The sequence below is a fragment of the Kogia breviceps genome, chromosome 2, assembly GCF_026419965.1.
Source record: "Kogia breviceps isolate mKogBre1 chromosome 2, mKogBre1 haplotype 1, whole genome shotgun sequence".
Taxonomy (NCBI): Eukaryota; Metazoa; Chordata; class Mammalia; order Artiodactyla; family Physeteridae; genus Kogia; species Kogia breviceps.
Window position 1 is genome coordinate 80,869,606 of NC_081311.1, and position 19,327 is coordinate 80,888,932.

A 19,327-nucleotide genomic window follows, 5' to 3' on the forward strand; every position below is an offset into this window, starting at 1 on the left:
GTTGTGTTAATTTCTACTGTACAGTAAAGTGATTCAGTTATACATATATTTACCTTTTGTTAATATTCTTTTCCATTATGGTTTATCATAGGATATTGAATATAGTTCTCTGTGCTATACAGTAGGAACTTGTTGTTTATCCATTCTATATATAATAGCTTACATCTGCTAATTTAGATCTATTTAACTAACTTTAAATAGATCTAAATCCTGAAAGGATTTCTTTGATGGGGGAAGAGGAGAAAAGTTTTTCCAGTTTATAAATGAGTAAATAATCTAGGATTAACTACTAGTACAAGGGTCAATGAACACATAATGGTAAAGTCAGAAATAACTAGGTACAGTCAGCTGTCTGTATTTATGAATTCAAGCAACCATGGACTGAAAATATTCAGGGGAAAGATTCCAGAAAGTTCCAAAAAGCAAAACTTGAACTTGCCGTGCTCCAGCAACTATTTACATTGTATTTACAGCGATTTATATAGTATATACAAGGATACTTGGCTAAGCCTGGGTCTGCTGCAGAAGGGAAGACGTGTAAAATTAAAACATACTCCTGGGAAATGCAAACACATTTTCACCTACTTATGAGCAATAATGGCTTATGTGGGAAAACCCATTTTACTTAAAACTCCCCCAAAGATGTCCTAAAATGTTCAAAATGAAGCCTAATTCATAACTTTGGTTAAATGGTCTCTGCTGCTTCTGTCAGCTTAAAGCTCTAAATAAATGATGTTCCAATGGTTATTTTTTTTTAATTCAGAATAACTGTACAATGTTTATTTTAATATTTGATGAAACGTACTTATAGTTACACTGTAACTCCCCCTTTGTTGCATTGGATTATATGGGTCAAAGTAACTGGCCTAATCACACTTCTTCTGTCCTAACTACTTGCTGAATGTGTCACAATATCCGCATATATATATTGGGCTGGCCAAAAATATATTGGGCTGGCCAAAAATTTCGTTTGGTTTTTGCCATACCATCTTGTGGAAAATCCCAAACGAACTTTTGGCCAACCCAATATATGTGGATATATCCACATATAATATCCACGTGTAATCCTTGTTGCTGTCACTTTTTTCCTGAGTTGCTTTTGTTTTCTGGCCTTAATCTTTTGTGTCTCTTTGAACTTTTCTTCCTGAGGTAGCTTTTATTTTTTTAAAATTGTGGTAAAATATACATAACAAAATTTACACTTTAACCATTTTTTTTAACATCTTTACTGGAGTATAATTGCTTTACGGTGTTGTGTTAGTTTCTGCTGTATAACAAAGTGAATCAGCTGTATGCATACGTATATCCCCATACCCTCCCTCTTTCTTCCTCTGACCCTCCTTATCCCACCCCCTAGGTGTTAGCAAAGCACTGAGCAGATCTCCCTGTGCTATGCAGCTGCTTCCTACTAACTAACTGTTTTACATTTGTCAGTGTATATATGTCAGTGTTACTCTCTCACTTCGTCCCAGCTTACCCTTACCCTGCTCCCCGTGTCCTCAAGTCCATTCCCTACGTCTCCATCTTTATTCCTGTCCTGCCCCTAGGTTCATCAGGACTTTTTTTTTTTTTTTTTATTCCATCTATATGTGTTAGCATACAGTATTTGTTTTTCTCTTTCTGACTTACTTCACTCTCTATGACAGACTCTAGGTCCATCCACCTCACTATAAATAACTCAATTTCATTTCTTTTTATGGCTGAGAATATTCCATTGTATATATGTGCCACATCTTCTTTACCCATTTATCTGTCGATGGACACTTAGGTTGCTTCCATTTCCTGGCTATTGTAAATAGTGCTGCAATGAACATTGTGGTACATGACTCTTTTTGAATTATGGTTTTCTCAGGGTATATGCCCAGTAGTGGGATTGCTGGGTCATATGGTAGTTCTATTTTTAATTTTGAAGGAACCTGCATACTGTTCTCCATAGTGGCTGTATCAATTTACATTCCCACCAAAAGTGCAGAGGGTTCCCTTTTCTCCACACCCTCTCCAGCATTTGTTGTTTGTAGATTTTTTGATGATGGCCATTCTGACCGGTGTGAGGTGATACCTCATTGTAGTTTTGATTTGCATTTCTGTAATGATTAGTGATATTGAGCATGTTTTCATGAGTTTGTTGGCAATCTGTATCTCTTCTTTGGAGAAATGTCTATTTATGTCTTCTGCCCATTTTTGGATTGGGTTGTTTGTTTTCTTGATACTGAGCTGCATGAGTTGCTTGTATATTTTGGAGATTAATCCTTTGTCAGTTGCTTCATTTGAAAATATTTTCTCCCATTCTGAGGGTTGTCTTTTTGTCTTGTTTATGGTTTCCTTTGCTTTGCAAAAGCTTTTAAGTTTCATTTGGTCCCATTTATTTATTTTTGTTTTTATTTCCATTTCTCTAGGAGGTGGGTCAAAAAGGATCTTGCTGTGATTTATGTCATAGAGCATTCTGCCTGTTTTCCTCTAAGAGTTTTATAGTGTCTGGCCTTACATTTAGGTCTTTAATCCATTTTGAGTTTATTTTTGTGTATGGTGTTAGGAAGTTGTTCTAATTTCATTCTTTTACATGTAGCGGTCCAATTTTCCTAGCACCACTTATCGAAGAGGCTGTCTTTTCTCCATTGTACATTCTTGCCTCCTTTATCAAAGATAAGGTGGGCTTCCCTGGTGGCTCAGTGGTTGAGAGTCCGCCTGCCGATGCAGGGGACGTGGGTTTGTGCCCTGGTCCAGGAAGATCCCACGTGCCGTGGAACAGCTGGGCCCATGAGCCATGGCCGCTGAGCCTGCGCGTCCAGAGCCTGTGCTCCGCGACAGGAGAGGCCACACAGTGAGAGGCCCGCGTACCGCAAAAAAAAAAAAAGGAAAGAAAGATAAGGTGACCATATGTGCATGGGTTTATCTCTGGGCTCTCTATCCTGTTCCATTGATCTATATTTCTGTTTTTGTGCCAGTGCTATACTGTCTTGATTACTGTAGCTTTGTAGTATAGTCTGAAGTCTGGGAGCCTGATTCATCCAGCTCCTTTTTTTTTCTCAAGATTGCTTTGGCTATTCAGGATCTTTTGTGTTTCCATACAAATTGTGCAATTTTTTTGTTCGAGTTCTGTGAAAAATGCCATTGGTATTTTGATAAGGATTGCATTGAATCTGTAGATTGCTTGGGATGGTATAGTCATTTTCACAATGTTGATTCTTCGAATCCAAGAACATCGTATATCTCTCCATCTGTTTTTGTCATCTTTAATTTTTTTCATCAGTGTCTTATAGTTTTCTGCATACAGGTCTTTTGTCTCCTTAGATAGGTTTCTTCCTAGGTATTTTATTTTTGTTGCAGTGGTAAATGGGTGTGTCTGTACTAGACACGATTAAATTATACACTTTTAATGGGTGAACTGTAAGATATGTGAATTATAGCTCAATAATTTATTGACCATATTTATGTGGATCTATTTCTGGATTCTTTTGGTCTGTGTTTTTATCCCTTCGCCAATACTGTACTGTTTTGGTTACTGTAGATTTACAGTAAATCTCTAAATAGGTATTATTCTTTCAAATTTATTCTTCTTTGTGAAAAATATTTCTATTTATTCTGGCTCCTTTTCCTTTCAATTATAATCAGCTTGTTTGCATTTACCAAAAAAAATCCTGCTGTAATTGATTGGAATTGCATTAAATCTACAGATCAGTTTTTTTAGAATTGCTTTCTTTATTATATTGAGACTTTTAATTCATGAATATAGTACATCTCTTGATTTATTTAGGCTGCCTTTTATTTCTTTCATCAGAGTTTTTTAGCTTTCAGCATATAGATCATGTGCAGGTTTTGTTAGATTTATATCTTTTGGAGGAAGATTATTGTAAATGATATATTTAAAAATTTTTTGGTTTTCAGTTGTGCATTGCTAGTATACAGAAATGAGATTGGTTTTCATGTGTTGACCTTGTATCCTGTAACCTTGGTGAAGCACTTATTGTAGCAGTTTTTTTAATAGGTCCTTGGGATATTTTGGTAGACAGTGATGTCATTTGTGAATGAGGACAGTTATACTTCTAGAGTTGTCCATAGTGTTCCCTTATCCTTTAAATGCCTGCAGGATCTGGGGTCTGAAGTAATTCCTTTTTAACTTCTGATAGTGGTAGTGGTAGTGCTCTCTCTCTGTCTCTCTAAGACTGGCTAGTGGTTTATCAATTTTATTGACCTTTTCAAAGAACCAACTTTTGGTTTCATTGAATTTTCTCTGTTGATTTTTCTCTTTTCAGTTTCACTGATTTCTGGGTTTTTATGTTTATGTCTTTGTGCTTGCTTTTGGTTTATTTTGCCTTTTTATTGACATTTAGGTGGAAGCTTAGATTATTGATTTTAGATCTCTCTTCTTTTTTAAAATGATATCTAATGCTATGAATTTTCTTAAGTTTTGCTGTAACTGCATCCCACAAATTTTGGTATGTTGTATTTTCAGTTAAGAATATTTTCTGATTTTTTTTTTTGAGACTTTCTCTTTTACCTGTGAATTATTTGGAAATGTATTTAGAGATTTTCCTGTTGTCTTTCTGTTATTGCTTTTTAATTTAATTCTGTTCTAGTCAAAAGAGCATACTTTGTACAATTTCAACTTTTAAAAAATTGTGAAGGTTTATTTAATGATCTAGGTATGGTTTATTTTGGTGACTATTGCATGTACACTTGAAAAGAGTATGTGTTCTGCTGTGGTTGGGGGAAGTGTTCTATAAATGTCAGTTGTATTCAAGAGCTTCATGGTGTTTTTCAGTTTTGTATTCTTGCTGATTTTTAGGATTATTGAACCCAACTATAATTATGGACTTATCTCTTACTCTAGGGATTATGATGTACATACTTTTTACAGTCAGCTTAGAATTAATATTTTACCACTTAAAATTAACATAGAAATGTTACTACCTTATAGGTCCCTTAACCTCCTCTCCCCCATTTATTACAGATATCTTACATTTACTCTTGTTGAAAATCCTACTGGACAATGTTATGTTTTTTGCTGTCAACCATCAAACACATTTTAAAGACTCAAGAGAAGAATCTGTTGTATTTACTGAGATATTTAACAGTTTGTTTTGCTCTTTCATCCCTGATGTCCCATTTTTTCCTGTGGCATTGTATACTGTTTGTTTGATAAATGTCTTTTAATATTTCTTTTGTAGCAAGTTTCTTGGCAATGAATTCTCATAGTTTCCCTTCATCTGAGAATGTCTTTAGTTTGCCTTCTGAATAATATTTTTGTTGGATATAAAATTCTGGTTTGATAGGTCTTTTCTTTCAGCAATTTAAGTGTTCCATTTGCTTCTGGCCTCCATGGTTTCTCAGTAGAACTCTGTAGTCATTCACATTGTTTTTCCCCCAGGTAATAAGTTGTTTCTCTGTGCTTTCAAGATTGTTTCTTTGTTTTCGGTCGTCAGCAGTTTGGCTATACTGTGTCAGATTGCATATTTTATTGATTTGTTTTCAAGTTCACTGATTCTTTTCTCTTGCGTCTCCTTTCTATTAATCCCATCCAGTGAGTTTTTAAATTTTCAGTTATTGTACTTTCAGTGATAAAATCTGTTTGGTTTTTGTGTATATCTTCTGTTTCTTTCTTGAGACTTTCTGGTTTTCCATTTGTTTCAAGAGTATGTGTTGATTGTTGAAGCATTTTTTTTTTTTTTTTTTTTTGTGGTATGCGGGCCTCTCACTGCTGTGGCCTCTCCCGTTGCGGAGCACAGGCTCCGGACGCGCAGGCCTAGCGGCCATGGCTCACGGGCTTAGTTGCTCCGCGGCATGTGGGATCTTCCCGGACCAGGGCACGAACCCGTGACCCCTGCATCGGCAGGCGGATTCTCAACCACTGCGCCACCAGGGAAGCCCTGAAGCATTTTTTAATAGCTGCTTTAAAGTCTTGGTCAGGTTATTCTAATATCACCATCATCTTGGTGTTTGCATTCATAGATTCTTTTCCCATGTGAGACATGGAATAGCTCACGCTTCATATACTCAGTTATTTTTGATTGTGTCCTAGATATTTTGAATATTGTGTTGTGAGACCCTGGATCTTGGTCAGATCCAGTGGACAATGTTGATATTTTTGTGTAGCAGACAGTCAGCCTGGCTTGGTTTAGGCCTCAATTCCTGATGTTCCAGCTTTTGTGGGTGCTGGTTCCACTGTCAGTTTTGTTTTCATGTCCTTTGCAGTGCTCTCTTGACCTGTGCTCCATGTGTTCCATCTGGTAGCCAGGCTGGGACCTGTGAAGTTGTCTGTTAGTTCCGTTCTGGAAGTCTTTGACGTGCTGAATAGTATCACATCCAGGCCTAGCAGCTCAGGGGTGAGCCCAGCACTTCATAAGCCAGCACTTGCTGGGGCCATTTTCCTGAGCTCCTCCGTCCCTGGAATCTCCTAAGTACTCGCAGTCCGGTTCTCTGAGATTCTCCTTTTTCATTCCCTGACCAGAAGGTGGGCGCCCAGTCAGCTGCCCACTTTCTTGTCTGCTCCCCCATCTGGGTCCAGTCTGTAGGAGGACAGGAGCAAACTCACCACTGTTCAGGGTTACTTCTTTCTGAATCCATCCACTGCTTTTTGCCTTTCAGAGTCTTCAAATGGCTGTTTCGAATACTCCGTCCAGGTTTTGTAGCTGAATTCAGTGAGAGAGGGCAGTGTGTCTTTGTTGCATCTTATCCAGAACTAAAACGCCTAAATGATTTTTAAGATTAATTGTAGATATCCCCATGGTATTAATGACTATTATATTGTTAGAATTCATTTTTGGTACATGATTCATGTATATGCTTAACATAGGTGAGCTTTTACTAGACTGTCGGGTGTACTTTGTACCAAATAAACTTATTTCTGTCATTTTAGCTGCACATACAGATGAGGTGTTGACTCTTCTTCAGAACTTTGTCATGTCTACCACAGAGAGCATTTCGGAATTTATTCTCAGAAGACTTACTATGAAGGAACTAAGTAGTGTAAGTATGTATTGGAGTAACTTTTCAGTCTTTTTATCAATATTTTGAGTGATCACTGACTGGCAGGCACTGTATTAAGTTGAAAGTTAACGTCATAATTTCTCAAAAAGCGGCCTTTGGGAACAAAACAAAATATAAGCTTTGGAGTCTGCTAGTTCCAGTTCAGTCTGTATAACTGACCTTGGGAAAGTTGTAGCTTTTCTGAGCCTCAGTTTCCTCATCTGCAAAGTGGAGATAATACATCTGCTTATTAGGGCTTAGAGAATGTCAAATGGTGAAACACATTGGAAGGACTTATTAGCATATTGAATGCATATTTGGTCCCAGTATCCGGAGATTCTGACTTGGCAGATTTGGGGTGGCATCAGGTATCAGTACACACATATTTTTTAAGCTCTGTACGTGATCCTGAAATGCAATTAGAGTTGGGAACAATTGATCTGAGGTAAAGAAGGTGCTCTGTGGACGTAGCTATCTTCTCTGTCTCTACTCTCCACACACTTTATTCTTTCTAGGACATCTGAAAAAAACAAAGTTTTCTCCCTTTCTTCAAGAATATTTTGAAAATATCAATTATATAGAAATGCCTATTATTCTTAATTTGGGGTGGGGTTGAAATCTCTAGGGACAAATGTTGAAGCAGTTACAATCATTAGATTGTCAATAGAGTGAGACAACATACTTATTTTAACAACTTTTTTTAGAATACCCAATTAAGGACATTTGTTTGATAGCTGATAAGCAAGTGTGAAAATATAAAAAGACAAGTTTTATACCGAAAGACTTGAGTTATTGTGATAAGAAGGCAAAGAAAAAATCCTCTGGAGAGGGGAGTGTTTCTCTTCTTCATTTCTCTTAAACAATTGTTAATAGTAGTTTTGCTACACCTACATTTCCAAGAAGGCATTTACTTAAGATGTAACTTTTCTTGTTTTGTTCCAATATCGCTTTATTGTTACCAGTATTACTTTCCCGTTTTATTGTGGAAGTTTTCAGACATACACAAAAGAAGTATAGTGAACCCCCATGTACCCGTTACATAACATAAATGTTTTCATTTGTTTGGAATTTGAAGCTAAAATTTGCTTTAAAAAGGCAAAGGTTGGGCTTCCCCGGTGGCGCAGTGGTTGGGAGTCCGCCTGCTGATGCAGGAGACGTGGGTTCGTGCCCCGGTCCGGGAGGATCCCACGTGCCGTGGAGCGGCTGGGCCCGTGGGCCATGGCCTCTGAGCCTGCGCGTCCGGAGCCTGTGCTCTGCAATGGGAGAGGCCACAGCAGTGAGAGGCCCACGTACCACAAAAATTTAAAAAAAAAAAAAAAAAAGGCAAAGGTTAATGTGATTTTATCCTTCAGATGGAAAGATTTTAAAAAGTAAACTCATTATATAATAGTTTAAAATTATTTTGAAAAATCATTCTTTAATACATTAGGTCTTAGAATTCCCAATTAAGCACATTTATTTGGTAGCTTATTAGAGCTTAATAAAAATCTCTTCCCCCATTTTCCTTCCCTTCAGCAGCGTGACAGTCAGTATTTAACAACTGGCTCTTGGGGGAAAAGCCCTGATTTGTAGTGTTTATCAGTTTCCGTGGTTGATTTCAAGCTACCCGCACGGTGCCATGAATCAGGGAGAGGTGAACCGTCCCCCTCACTTCACAGATGAAACAGCAGCCTCGGCCGGCGTCACCCCCGCTTCAGACTGCCCGGTGTCTGCCTCACCCACCCCTGAACCTGTCCTCCCTGCCTTCCCTCCCTTACAGGGGAGGAAGGCGGTCTGGGTCTCATCCCCTCTCATCCCCTCCCATTTGCTCAGCGACTTTACCCTGTTGATCAGCCTCTGTCTCTCTTGTATTTCTCACCTCTCCTTTCCTCCTGGGTTCTTTCCATGAGCGTCGAAACAGCTTTAAGGGTCCCTCATCTAACAAGAACCCACCCACTCGATTCTGCGTTCCTTTTGGTGCCCTGTTTCCTCCCCTTTGTGAGCTGGTCTGTAAACAAACCCCTCAGCTCCTGTGAGGAGAAGTGGCTCCTTTGTCCTGCACCTGGCGACGCTTTTCAGACCATGTTTCTCTTGACGCCCTCAGCCCCCTTGGATGCTGTTGACACCTCCGCCTTGAAACGCTGGCGTTTAGGACATCACCCTCCTGCTGCTTCCCATGGGTAACCCATGGGCAACTCTGGCCGTTACCCATGAGGGTCCATTCTCTGCTGCGTAGCCTTGGAAGTCAGTTTTTCAGGTTGGCCCGGGCCCCTCCTTTCCTCATTCTCTCCTGTCCAGGTGACCTCGTTGGCATCCCCAGCTTTAGTTATGCCAGGGACCCTCACATTCGTTTCCACCTCAGACTGACCTTCTGAGGTGAACACCCATTCAGCCAGTTGCTGTTTGACAACTCGGGTTGAATTTCCCCCATAGACGGTATTTAAAACTGAACTCCTTGTCGTTCCTGCGGGAGGTTATCCGCCTTCCTCCGCCCCAGGTTCCCTTCTCGGTGGATGTGCATGATGCAGCCGGTTTCTTCAAGCCTAAAACTTGGGAATCCTGGCAGCTTTATCCCTCACTCTCACCCCGTGTTCAGTCTTGGCACCAGGCCCTGGCATTGTTTCCTTCTCTCCGCTTTGTATCCTAGCACTCGGCAAAGTGCCTGGCATCTAAGTGTTGCTCAGTAAAAACAGATAAACTGAATGAATTCTGTGCTTCCTGTGTGCCCCGGAAGCCTGAGGGTAGAGTAATCGGCCCAGCGATAATAAGCAAGGCTACCACTCAGGGCCAGTCCCTTCAGAATGCTTTCTCTCACTTAATTCTTTCAACAAAAACCCTGTGACAGAGAGATACTACCCTCCCCATTTTACGGGTAAGGAATCTGAGGCCCAAAGAGGTTAGGTCACTTGCAGTAGGTCACAGAGCTGGTGATGATAGAGCTGGACCGAACACGGTCCCAGTCTGCCTGTGTCTGTGAGTTGAGAAGCCCTGCCTTAAATTCTCTCCCCTTCTCTGCCTCCCATCCAACTTACTAGCTCTGATATGTTGGGTAAGTTGTTTAACCTCTCTGAACTTAGGAAAGTGGGACAGTAGACCATTCCTTGTGAGAATGGAGTATTACAACTGCCTGAAGCAAAGGAAGTGGCAGTGGCAGCTGCTATACTTGTTATTGTGATTACTTATGATGTGTTAGCCTGGGATGCAAGAATTGGTAGAGCATAGTTTCTGCCTTCCAAGGTCTCATAATCAAGGTGGGAGCCAGCTGAGTAAGTCGTGCTGAATGCAGAGTCACCGTCTAAGCACAGAGGAGGACGTGCTTAGCTCTGCCTGGGGAGTTGATGGAAGGCTTCTTGGAAGAGATGACTTCTCCTCTCATCAGTGTCATCTTTCAGTACTTTTAGATAAACTAATTTATTTCCTGCCTAAACTCTCATAGCTTTGTGAAAATCATGAACCTTGCTTGTTAAGTGTTTTATTGTTTCTCTTAGGTTTCAGATCTGGATCGTTGTCATTTGTACCTGATGGTATTAACTGAACTCTTAAATCTCCACTTGAAGGCTGGGTGGAAAAGAGGCAACCCTATTTGGAGAGTTATTTCTCCTTTGAAAAACGCATCCATTCGGCATCTTCAAGAGATGGACCGTGGACAGGTAATCCTCTTTGCTTCAAGGCTTGTAATTATGTTGAGTAAGGCATACACAGAATACATATTTGACTGTTAGACAATATTGTGATACATAAAAAGCATCTGCTGAAATTTAATTTTGAAAATAATATCCCTTGTTCATAATATTTGATGAAGATTGGGACTCCTATCATAATATTAGGTTCATAATAAAGGTGTGGTGGCTGCAATCGTAAAATCATTTAGATACAGATAGTGGGTTTTCACTAGGTCTTTTGCCAGGGTACCGGTAAGGGACATTTTAATGTGTCCAAATTCACCAGTCTGGTGTCCAGAGCCTCCATGCTTGGATTTCTACCTCATTTTCTAGCCCAGTTGTTCACAGCATCTCCCCTTCCTTTCCACAGAGCCCCGTATGCTGCAGTCACACTAGGCCACCATAGGGAGCTTCACAGATCACAAACACATGCCATATCCTGCCTCATCTGGGCTTTCATTGTGTCTGGTCCTTCCACTGAGAACGCCCTCCCCTCAACATACACTCTTCAGTATCTGGTGCATCCTTTTCATCCCAGCTCAAGTTACATTTTCTCTTAAATGAAATTTGATCAGTGTCTCGTTCTTTTCTTCATTTATCTGTTGCTCTTTATGCCTCCATTTTTGTGTTTTTTTTCCATTTTACTTGTTTTTGGAATAATTTATGTGTATATGTCTTCTCCACTAGATTTTAGTACCTAGAGGCATTTCTGAAACATGATATAATAAGGCATAGTGGTTATGAGCACAGGCTTTGGAGTTAGACTTCCTGGTTCTGAATCCTGGCTTTATCTTTACTAGCTGTGTGACCTTGGGGAACTTACTTAACCTCTCTGTGCTTCATTTACTGCACCTGCGAAATAAGGGTTATAAGGATGATGTGAGAATTAAAGCATGCTCATGCATGGTAAACCTTTAGAACAGTACCTGGCACATAGAGAGTCCTCAGTAAATTTTAGCTGTTTTCACTTAACACACATGGTAAAGGTTTTGAAAATTTGAGCTGAATCATAGTCTAGTCTGGGCTGCTAATTAAAATAGCTACTTGATTGCTTTAATAATCTAATTTTAAAGTAGTTTTCAAGAACTATTAAAAGAAAATTATAAGGAGGACTGATTAATATTTAAGCATTCTGTCTACTGCATATTAGTGTATTAGTGTTACAAAAGGACATTGTGAGTTTTGAATGTAGACCAGAATTGTGAACCCATACCACAGTGATTTTTAAAGATTGGCTTACTTTCTTTAGTAATTCACTGAATTACTTTAAGGTTAATAGGGACCATATTGGCTCAAAAGTAGCCCTAAATTTTATTTCCTATATTGGCAGTGTTGCTAAGTAAAATTTATCTGCCGAGATACTTGATTTTCTGTGGTGGTGGTGAGGGAAGGTATGAAATAAGTAGTAGAAGGTTCCTTTCTGTAGAGATGTTACTGGTGGGTGGTATTTGGGAGAACTGCTTTGGTCTCTCGGGGAAGTATTTTCCCTATCTAGGTTCTTACCTGCACTCCTGGCTTCTTGGTTGAGATTATTGACTTTCTATCTGTAAGAACAAAGCCAGGCTGTCTTGGTTTCCTCCTTTCTGCTCCTACCTTTCGAGTTCCAAGTGCTTTACATGAAATAACCGATTTATTTAATCTTCACAATAATCCTGTGAAGTAGATTCTGTTACTGTCCCCATCTTACAGATGAGTAAACCAAGGTGTAGTGTGTCCACAGTCAACTGGTGGTAAGTGCAGAGCCAGGGTCCAGACCTAGGCCATGTGGATCGAGTCCAGCTCTTAAGTGCTGTGCTGTGTCACCAAATGCAGCGTACAGCTGACCGAAGGAGTTGTTTATATATATGCCAGGAGTCTTTTTATTTTTTTTAAGTCTACTTTAGCCAGACAGTTGAAATAAGACTCACCTATAGGAACGTTGTATCCAAGTTGTCTTTTAGTCTGAATTGCTGAATTTTTATTGCCACTTTGCCGCCAGCCAGTCTGTACAGAAATGGTAAACTGAGTGACGTATATTGGATTTCCTTTTATTTCCTCTGATATTCAGTAGCAGGCACGAAGAGGGAAAGGAGGGCATGAGATTCCCATAGACTAGGAGCTCAGGTCCTTACTGGCTAGGATTTGCTTATGTTCAATAAAAGATTGTCCCATTTCCTCCCCAGGAACCGACACTGGGTAGACAGATTCAGAGAGTTGTTAGTATGGCTGCCTTGGCCATGGTGTGTGAGGCCACTGACCAGAAGCCAGAGCTACAGCTGGACTCTCGGGATGCGGGAGCCACGGAAAGGTTCCTCTCCTCTCTCCAGCTCAATCAGACGCTGCAAAAGCCCCACACACAGGAGGACAGCAGGTGTGTTCACCCCTTGGAGAGCAGCATATACGTGAAAGGCATCTTTTTTTTGCTAATGTTTAAAAATCCATTTTTGTTTGAGTCATTGAGATAATAGTGATTGCTCAACCTTACGTAAAGGGTTATGGAAGCTTCAAGATGAGGCTTCAATCAGGATAACATACTATCAAATTATTCATCCCTATTACTGGAAACCCATTAACTCTTCAGTGAATCATTTAAAGTGAGTGCAAGTACGTACTTTCAGTGTAGTTAGGAAATTGAGGTTTGTGCGGTTTCCTTGTTTTTTGGTAGACAGGATATTTAATAATGACTTTAATTTCTCCCCTTGTAAGGATAGTGTACTACTACATGCAGAAGAAATTGAGACAGCCTTAAAGAAGGATGGGGTCGTGACTTTATTTTCTGTCTCAGTTTTTTTGAAGAGTCATCATCTTCCCAAGGATGGGGGAAAATAGTTGCACAATATATTCATGATCAGTGGGTCTGCCTCTCTTTCTTGTTGAAAAAATATCACACCCTCATACCAGCCTCAGAGGGTGAAATTCTGGAACCCATTCTACCTGCTGTTCAAATGCCAGTAAGGACTTTGCAGTCCGCCCTAGACGCCCTCACAATTCTTCCTCGTGATCAAGTTTTACCCGTGTTCCAGTGCATGAAAATTTTGGTTCCCAAGGTAAGATACAGTGAGACCTGAATTAAAGAATAACCATAACAACAGACCCTCAGTTTCTGAAATTGTGATAATTATGTATTTCTTTTTTTTTTTTTTTTCCCCTACCAGCTTCTGACCTCCTCGGAATCTCTGTGCATAGTGTCTTTTGACATGGCTTGGAAAATCATAGCTTCTTTAAGCAACACTCAGCTGATATTCTGGCCTAATTTAAAAGCTTTTGTTCAGTTTGTTTTTGATCCCAAAGTTCTTACCATTGCTGCAAAAATCAAGGGCCAGGCATATTTCAAAATCAAAGAGGTAACTTTTTAAAAAATTTAAAAAACACGTAACAAGATGTAGCATCTTAACCATTTTTAAGTGTACTGTTGAGTAGTGTTAACTATATTTACATAATTGTGACAGACCCCGCCCCAGAACTTTTTCATCTTGTGGAACTGAAGCTCTGTCCCCATTAAGCATCTCCCCTTCCGCCCCGCCCACCCCCCCCCCCCCCGCCTTCCAGCCCCTGGCAAGCACCGTTCTACTTTCTGTTTCTGTGAATCTGATGATTTTAGAAAAAAGGGAACTTTTTGTTTTCATTTTAATTTGTGTGACCTGTAGCACATGAAGAAGAAGAGAGTTATATTTGTAATTACATATTAGATTTGTTATTTATTTATTCAGTCAGTAAATATTTTGAACCTTCTTCAGTGTCATGAGTAAGAACAAGAAAATCTGCTAGATGTAAAGAAGTAGGTGCACAGCGGTAGCCCATGACCCACATCTGCCTTACAAACATATTGGGTTCATATAATCAAATTAAAATTTTTTGAATTAGTTGCCAGCTTTTAAGAATTGGGAAATTTGCATGAAAATCTGTATTTCCTCTTCTCTTGGAAAATTGGATGATCTGGCAACACTGGTCATTCCTGCCTGACAGCAGTGGCCTGGCGGTGACTGGTCCCTGGCCCCTCCAGGTGGGGCACACCCTTTCTGTTGCTCCACTCTAGATCGTGGCTTGATTTCTCCTGGACCTGGAGGGCAAACGTCATGGGCCATTTGTCAGTGCATCTGTGCTGTTGCTTTTGAATATAACCTATCCAGAGGTCTTTCTGGTTTCTGGAGGCATTTGTGTTTACAGTCACTGATACATAGTGGGGAACATAAGGTGATGGAACTACATCATGTCTCAGATTCACATACACTCCTTATCCAAAGGGGAAGATGGAAAGTAAATCCATTTATTACCCTGCTGTCTGCGTCCTTTCCTGACCCATGGTACACACTTAAGAGAGTGCGGCCTCTTTTGCTTTGAGGAAAGGGAGGCCCCTGGCAAGGGCAAAGAGCAGAGTGAGGCGTTTTTTTCGCCCTTTCATTCTATCACCCTGGGCAGTTCCTCTGGGATAGTTCTCGGTGAATATCAGTATCAGTAAAATTTTATTTATTTTTAGTATTAAGAAATGAAAAACTAGCATTCTGTGGTTGGTTAGTATCTTGCAAACAGTAAAGAGTTTTTAATTTTTTAGACTCTATTTATGGTTATGTTGAAACTATCATTTGAAGGCATTCAAGTAACAGTTTTCAGCAACATGAATTTTTTTTTCTCTTTTTTGAAAAAACTTAATTGGTCAAAGGATAAAGTAACTATTGTATTTCATTCCAGATTATGTACAGGATAATTGAAATGTCTGCTATAAAAACTGGAGTCTTCAATATATTGATAAGTTATTGCTGCAAATCTTGGATAGTTTCTGCTTCAAATGTGTCTTTATCTACTGCTAAAAACTACAGCGAACTTGTCCTTGAGGCGTGTATATTTGGAACAGTGTTTCGGCGTGATCAAAGGTAAAAGATGCCATTATTTCAGCCCCACATAACTTATATTAAGTGTCTGTTTGGGTAGAATTGTGTCTTTATTTTAAGGCTTTCAGTTAGAATAATATTGATTAATTTTTAATTTGGGACTTTCATTTTTTTCTTCTAAAACTTGTTGTTCTTTGTCACATGTGTTTTATGGAAAGACTTATTCAGGATGTACAGACCTTCATAGAAAATCTTGGGCATGAGTGTGCAGCGAACATGGTTATTGAAAAGTAAGTATGGTGGGTCCTCCATATCTTGATATAAATGCAGCATTCAAAATATAACATCATATGAGAAACATACTGTATAAGGTATTGCACGAGCCTTCCAAATTGTGTTAGAAATTATATTGCCTTGCTAATATATTTTCTTCAGATCTGTCACTATTTACTGAAATATGATAAACTTTAAAAAAATTCAGTGCGGAGTCCAGCATAAATAAGGAAATAACTGTGGGGAACATAAAATCCCTATCCCTCTTCTTTATTTGGGTGGAGGGGTGATCATCAGCGCACATAGTTTATTTATTTTTTGGCTAAAATCCACAACAAGTCACTATGCTCACGCAAAAATAACATTACTGTTGGAACAGGCCCTAAAGTTTTGATGTATGGGATAAGCCTATTATCTAACCACTGAAATAATTTTTTTGGAGTTTTAAAAGTTTTTCTTACATAATTTTCAAAACTTTGTGCATAGGTGTTTATAAAGAAGATAATAAATTGTGTTGTCATGATTCACTTTGATTTTAGAGTTTAGGACAACAAATGACAATTGTGTACAGTTACCACAAAGTGTTTATTATTCTAAGAGTCATAGCTTTGTTTTGAATCTGCCACTCTTCATTAAATATATACATTTTTCATTGCTAATTATTTTAATTAATTTTTTGTTTTCTTGGCTGGTTATAGTATAACAATAAGTGAAATTTTTTTAGTTGACGTTTCCGGAATATTTTGATTTCTACTAGACAGATATTGTTAAATTAAAATGACATTTATTCACATTATAATCGTTTTAATGAACTTGGAAATACTTAATTAATAATTTCAGTGAATTTATTTTTCCCCACTTGGATACTGAAAATTCTGGGATGCTCAGCACACACAGTGAGTGCTTTCTGAGTTTGCCCTTCACTTAGGGACATGCACTTAGAGTGCACAGTGATGACAGCATCGAGGTGTTGATGTGTGTCCTTGCCCCTGAGCAGGAGGTGTCTGTGGTCCTCTTCCAGGAACAGTGTCATGAGCTGTGATCTGTTTTGTCCACAGATAAGATATTATTGACCCAGTATCAGTAGTGTGTGCATTGTTTTTCCAGAAGTCTGGGTGAATTTGTGCTCATTCAGACTTTGTGTACAGGATCTCCTGTTGATGTATTCGTTATCTTCCATTGTCTATCCTGATTTAAAATGCATTGTCATTAAATACGAAGCTACTTAATTTTAGAAAACTTTGGAAGGTTTTGTTATTTTGAAATTAATATCTAGTGTATTTTTTAATTTTGAAAATGTATTAACATAATCTATCATTTTATATTTTTTAGTACTAAAAGAGAGGACCATTATGTGAGAATTTGTGCTGTCAAATTCCTGTGTTTATTAGATGGCTCAAATATGTCTCATAAGTTGTTTATGGAAGATCTTGCAATCAAGCTGTTAGAAAAAGTAAATATGCTTTATTTTACCTTAAAGTATCTTAACTAAGCAGTTCAAGCACTAGCAGTGATGTAACAGAAGTAAACCTGGCAGTTGGCTGAATTTAGAGAGCACAGACCATTAAAGCTGGGGAGACTGCTGCTAATGTAGAAGGACTCCGTGCTGCTGTTGCCTTGTGTCTGATGAAGGCATTGCACTGTCCATTTACTGAGGTGCCCTTGTCAAATTGCAGATACCATTATTCCAAACTTACACAATCAAGGGGCATTATATTCCCTTGCTAATATATATTCTTCAGATCTGTCACTATTTACTAAAATACGATAAACTTTAAAAACTGTTTAGTGCAAAGTCCACCCCTGTGACCCCATGTCTCCCCCTTAACTGGGCACAAGGAAAGAGAAGTATATTTGCAAGTACTTTTTTTACTACGTAAATTTGTATGGTTCCTTTTCTAATTTTTTGTGTGTGTGTGTGCTACGCGGGCCTCTCACTGTTGTGGCCTCTCCCGTTGCGGAGCACAGGCTCCAGACGTGCAGGCTCAGTGGCCATGGCTCAAGGGCCCAGCCGCTTCGCGGCATGTGGGATCTTCCCGGACCGGGGCACGAACCCGTGTCCCCTCCATCGGCAGGCGGATTCCCAACCACTGTGCCACCAGGGAAGCCCTCCTTTTCTAATTTTAAAAGCAGGTAAGTTTAGACTTCCTGGTGGTCCAGTGGTTAAGACTCCATGCTTCCAATGCAGGGGGCATGGGTTCGATCCCTGGTCAGGGAACTAAGATCCCACATGCTGCACAGTGTGGCCCAGAAATAAAAATTAATTAATTAATTAATAATAATAAAACTTTTTTTTTTTTTTTTTAAAGATAAGTTAGGGCTTCCCTGGTGGCGCAGTGGTTGAGAGTCCACCTGCCAATGCAGGGGACACGGGTTCGTGCCCCAGTCCCAGAAGATCCCGCATGCCGTGGAGCGGCTGGGCCCGTGAGCCATGGCCGCTGAGCCTGCGCGTCCGGAGCCTGTGCTTCGCAACGGGAGAAGCCGCAACAGTGAGAGCACCCCCCCCCCCCAAAAAAAAAAGGATAAGTTAAACAAAAGCAATGAAATTCATTGTTTTGAAAGGAAACTTGGAAAAAGTATCATAAGAAAGTGTCTTTCTTATCCTCCTGCCTTTCGGAGTATAACAGGCTCCTATGCCCTGTTTATACTTTTTAAACTTGAAGTTGTCACTGATTTTATTTTCATTAATCACAAATTCAGTAGGAAATTTAATATTGGTCCCCCTTCTCCCCCCAAGGATGAATTGGTGTCTAAGTCAAGAACTCGATACTATGTGAATTCTCAACAGCACAGAGTGAAAAACCGAATATGGCAGACTCTGCTTGTACTTTTCCCCAGATTCGATCAGGTATAACATTTATTACATTCGTACCTTTAAGCATAATGTTTTCATATGAATAAACTACGTAGTAGAAATTGTCATGTGCTACTTTAAAATTGAGAAAGTCATCTGCTTAAAATTTATACTTTAGTTCTTAAAATTGAAGTTTATTCAGAAGTTTTTTTAATAGAATACTAAGGCAATTAGGTGTTGTAGAAATAAATTGGAAACTGATTTACATGGCCCCATTTAATATATTTTTCCCTCAGTATTTTATTGTAATTTTAACTGTTTAAAGTCTCATATGCCATGATAAAACTTTAAGCTGTTTTTTTATTTTTTTTTTTAAACATCTTTATTTGAGTATAACTGTTTTACAATAGTGTTAGTTTCTCCTTTACAACAAAGTGAATCGGTTATACATATACATATGTTCCCATATCTCTTCCCTCTTGCGTCACCCTCCCTCCCACCCTCCCTATCCTACCCCTCAAGGTGGTCACAAAGCACAGAGGTGAACTCCCTGTGCTATGCGGCAGCTTCCCACTAGCTATCTAATTTACTTTTGGTAGTGTGTATATGTCCCTGCCACTCTCCCACATCGTCACAGCTTACCCTTCCCCCTCCCCATATCCTCAAGTCCATGGTCTAGTAGGTCTGTGTTTTATTCCAGTCCTACCACTAATCTCTTCATGACATTTTTTTTTTCTTAGATTCCATATATATGTGTTAGCATACGGTATTTGTTTTCCTCTTTCTGACTTACTTCACTCTGTATGACAGACTCCAGGTCTATCCACCTCATTACAAATAACTCA

At 39.3% G+C, this 19,327-nt stretch overlaps 1 protein-coding gene across 6 annotated transcripts in view; it reads left to right on the forward strand.

The window, feature by feature from the left end:
- The window catches only part of TARBP1 (TAR (HIV-1) RNA binding protein 1), a 69,743-nt gene that overhangs the window by 30,810 nt on the left and 19,606 nt on the right, over window positions 1-19,327 (forward strand). For 5 of the 6 annotated variants that reach the window (XR_010839005.1, XR_010839004.1, XM_059054605.2 and 2 more), the window contains exons 13-21: window positions 6,857-6,966; window positions 10,434-10,595; window positions 12,770-12,957; window positions 13,372-13,633; window positions 13,742-13,930; window positions 15,276-15,457; window positions 15,634-15,705; window positions 17,021-17,141; window positions 18,426-18,536. Coding sequence is in view for 4 of the 6 variants with exons in the window: in XM_059054605.2 (XP_058910588.1) it covers window positions 6,857-6,966; window positions 10,434-10,595; window positions 12,770-12,957; window positions 13,372-13,633; window positions 13,742-13,930; window positions 15,276-15,457; window positions 15,634-15,705; window positions 17,021-17,141; window positions 18,426-18,536 (1,397 nt within the window). In the remaining 2 variants the exon portion in view is untranslated. The remainder of the gene's footprint in view (window positions 1-6,856; window positions 6,967-10,433; window positions 10,596-12,769; window positions 12,958-13,371; window positions 13,634-13,741; window positions 13,931-15,275; window positions 15,458-15,633; window positions 15,706-17,020; window positions 17,142-18,425; window positions 18,537-19,327) is intronic. The other variant, XM_067025693.1, reaches the window with a different exon arrangement.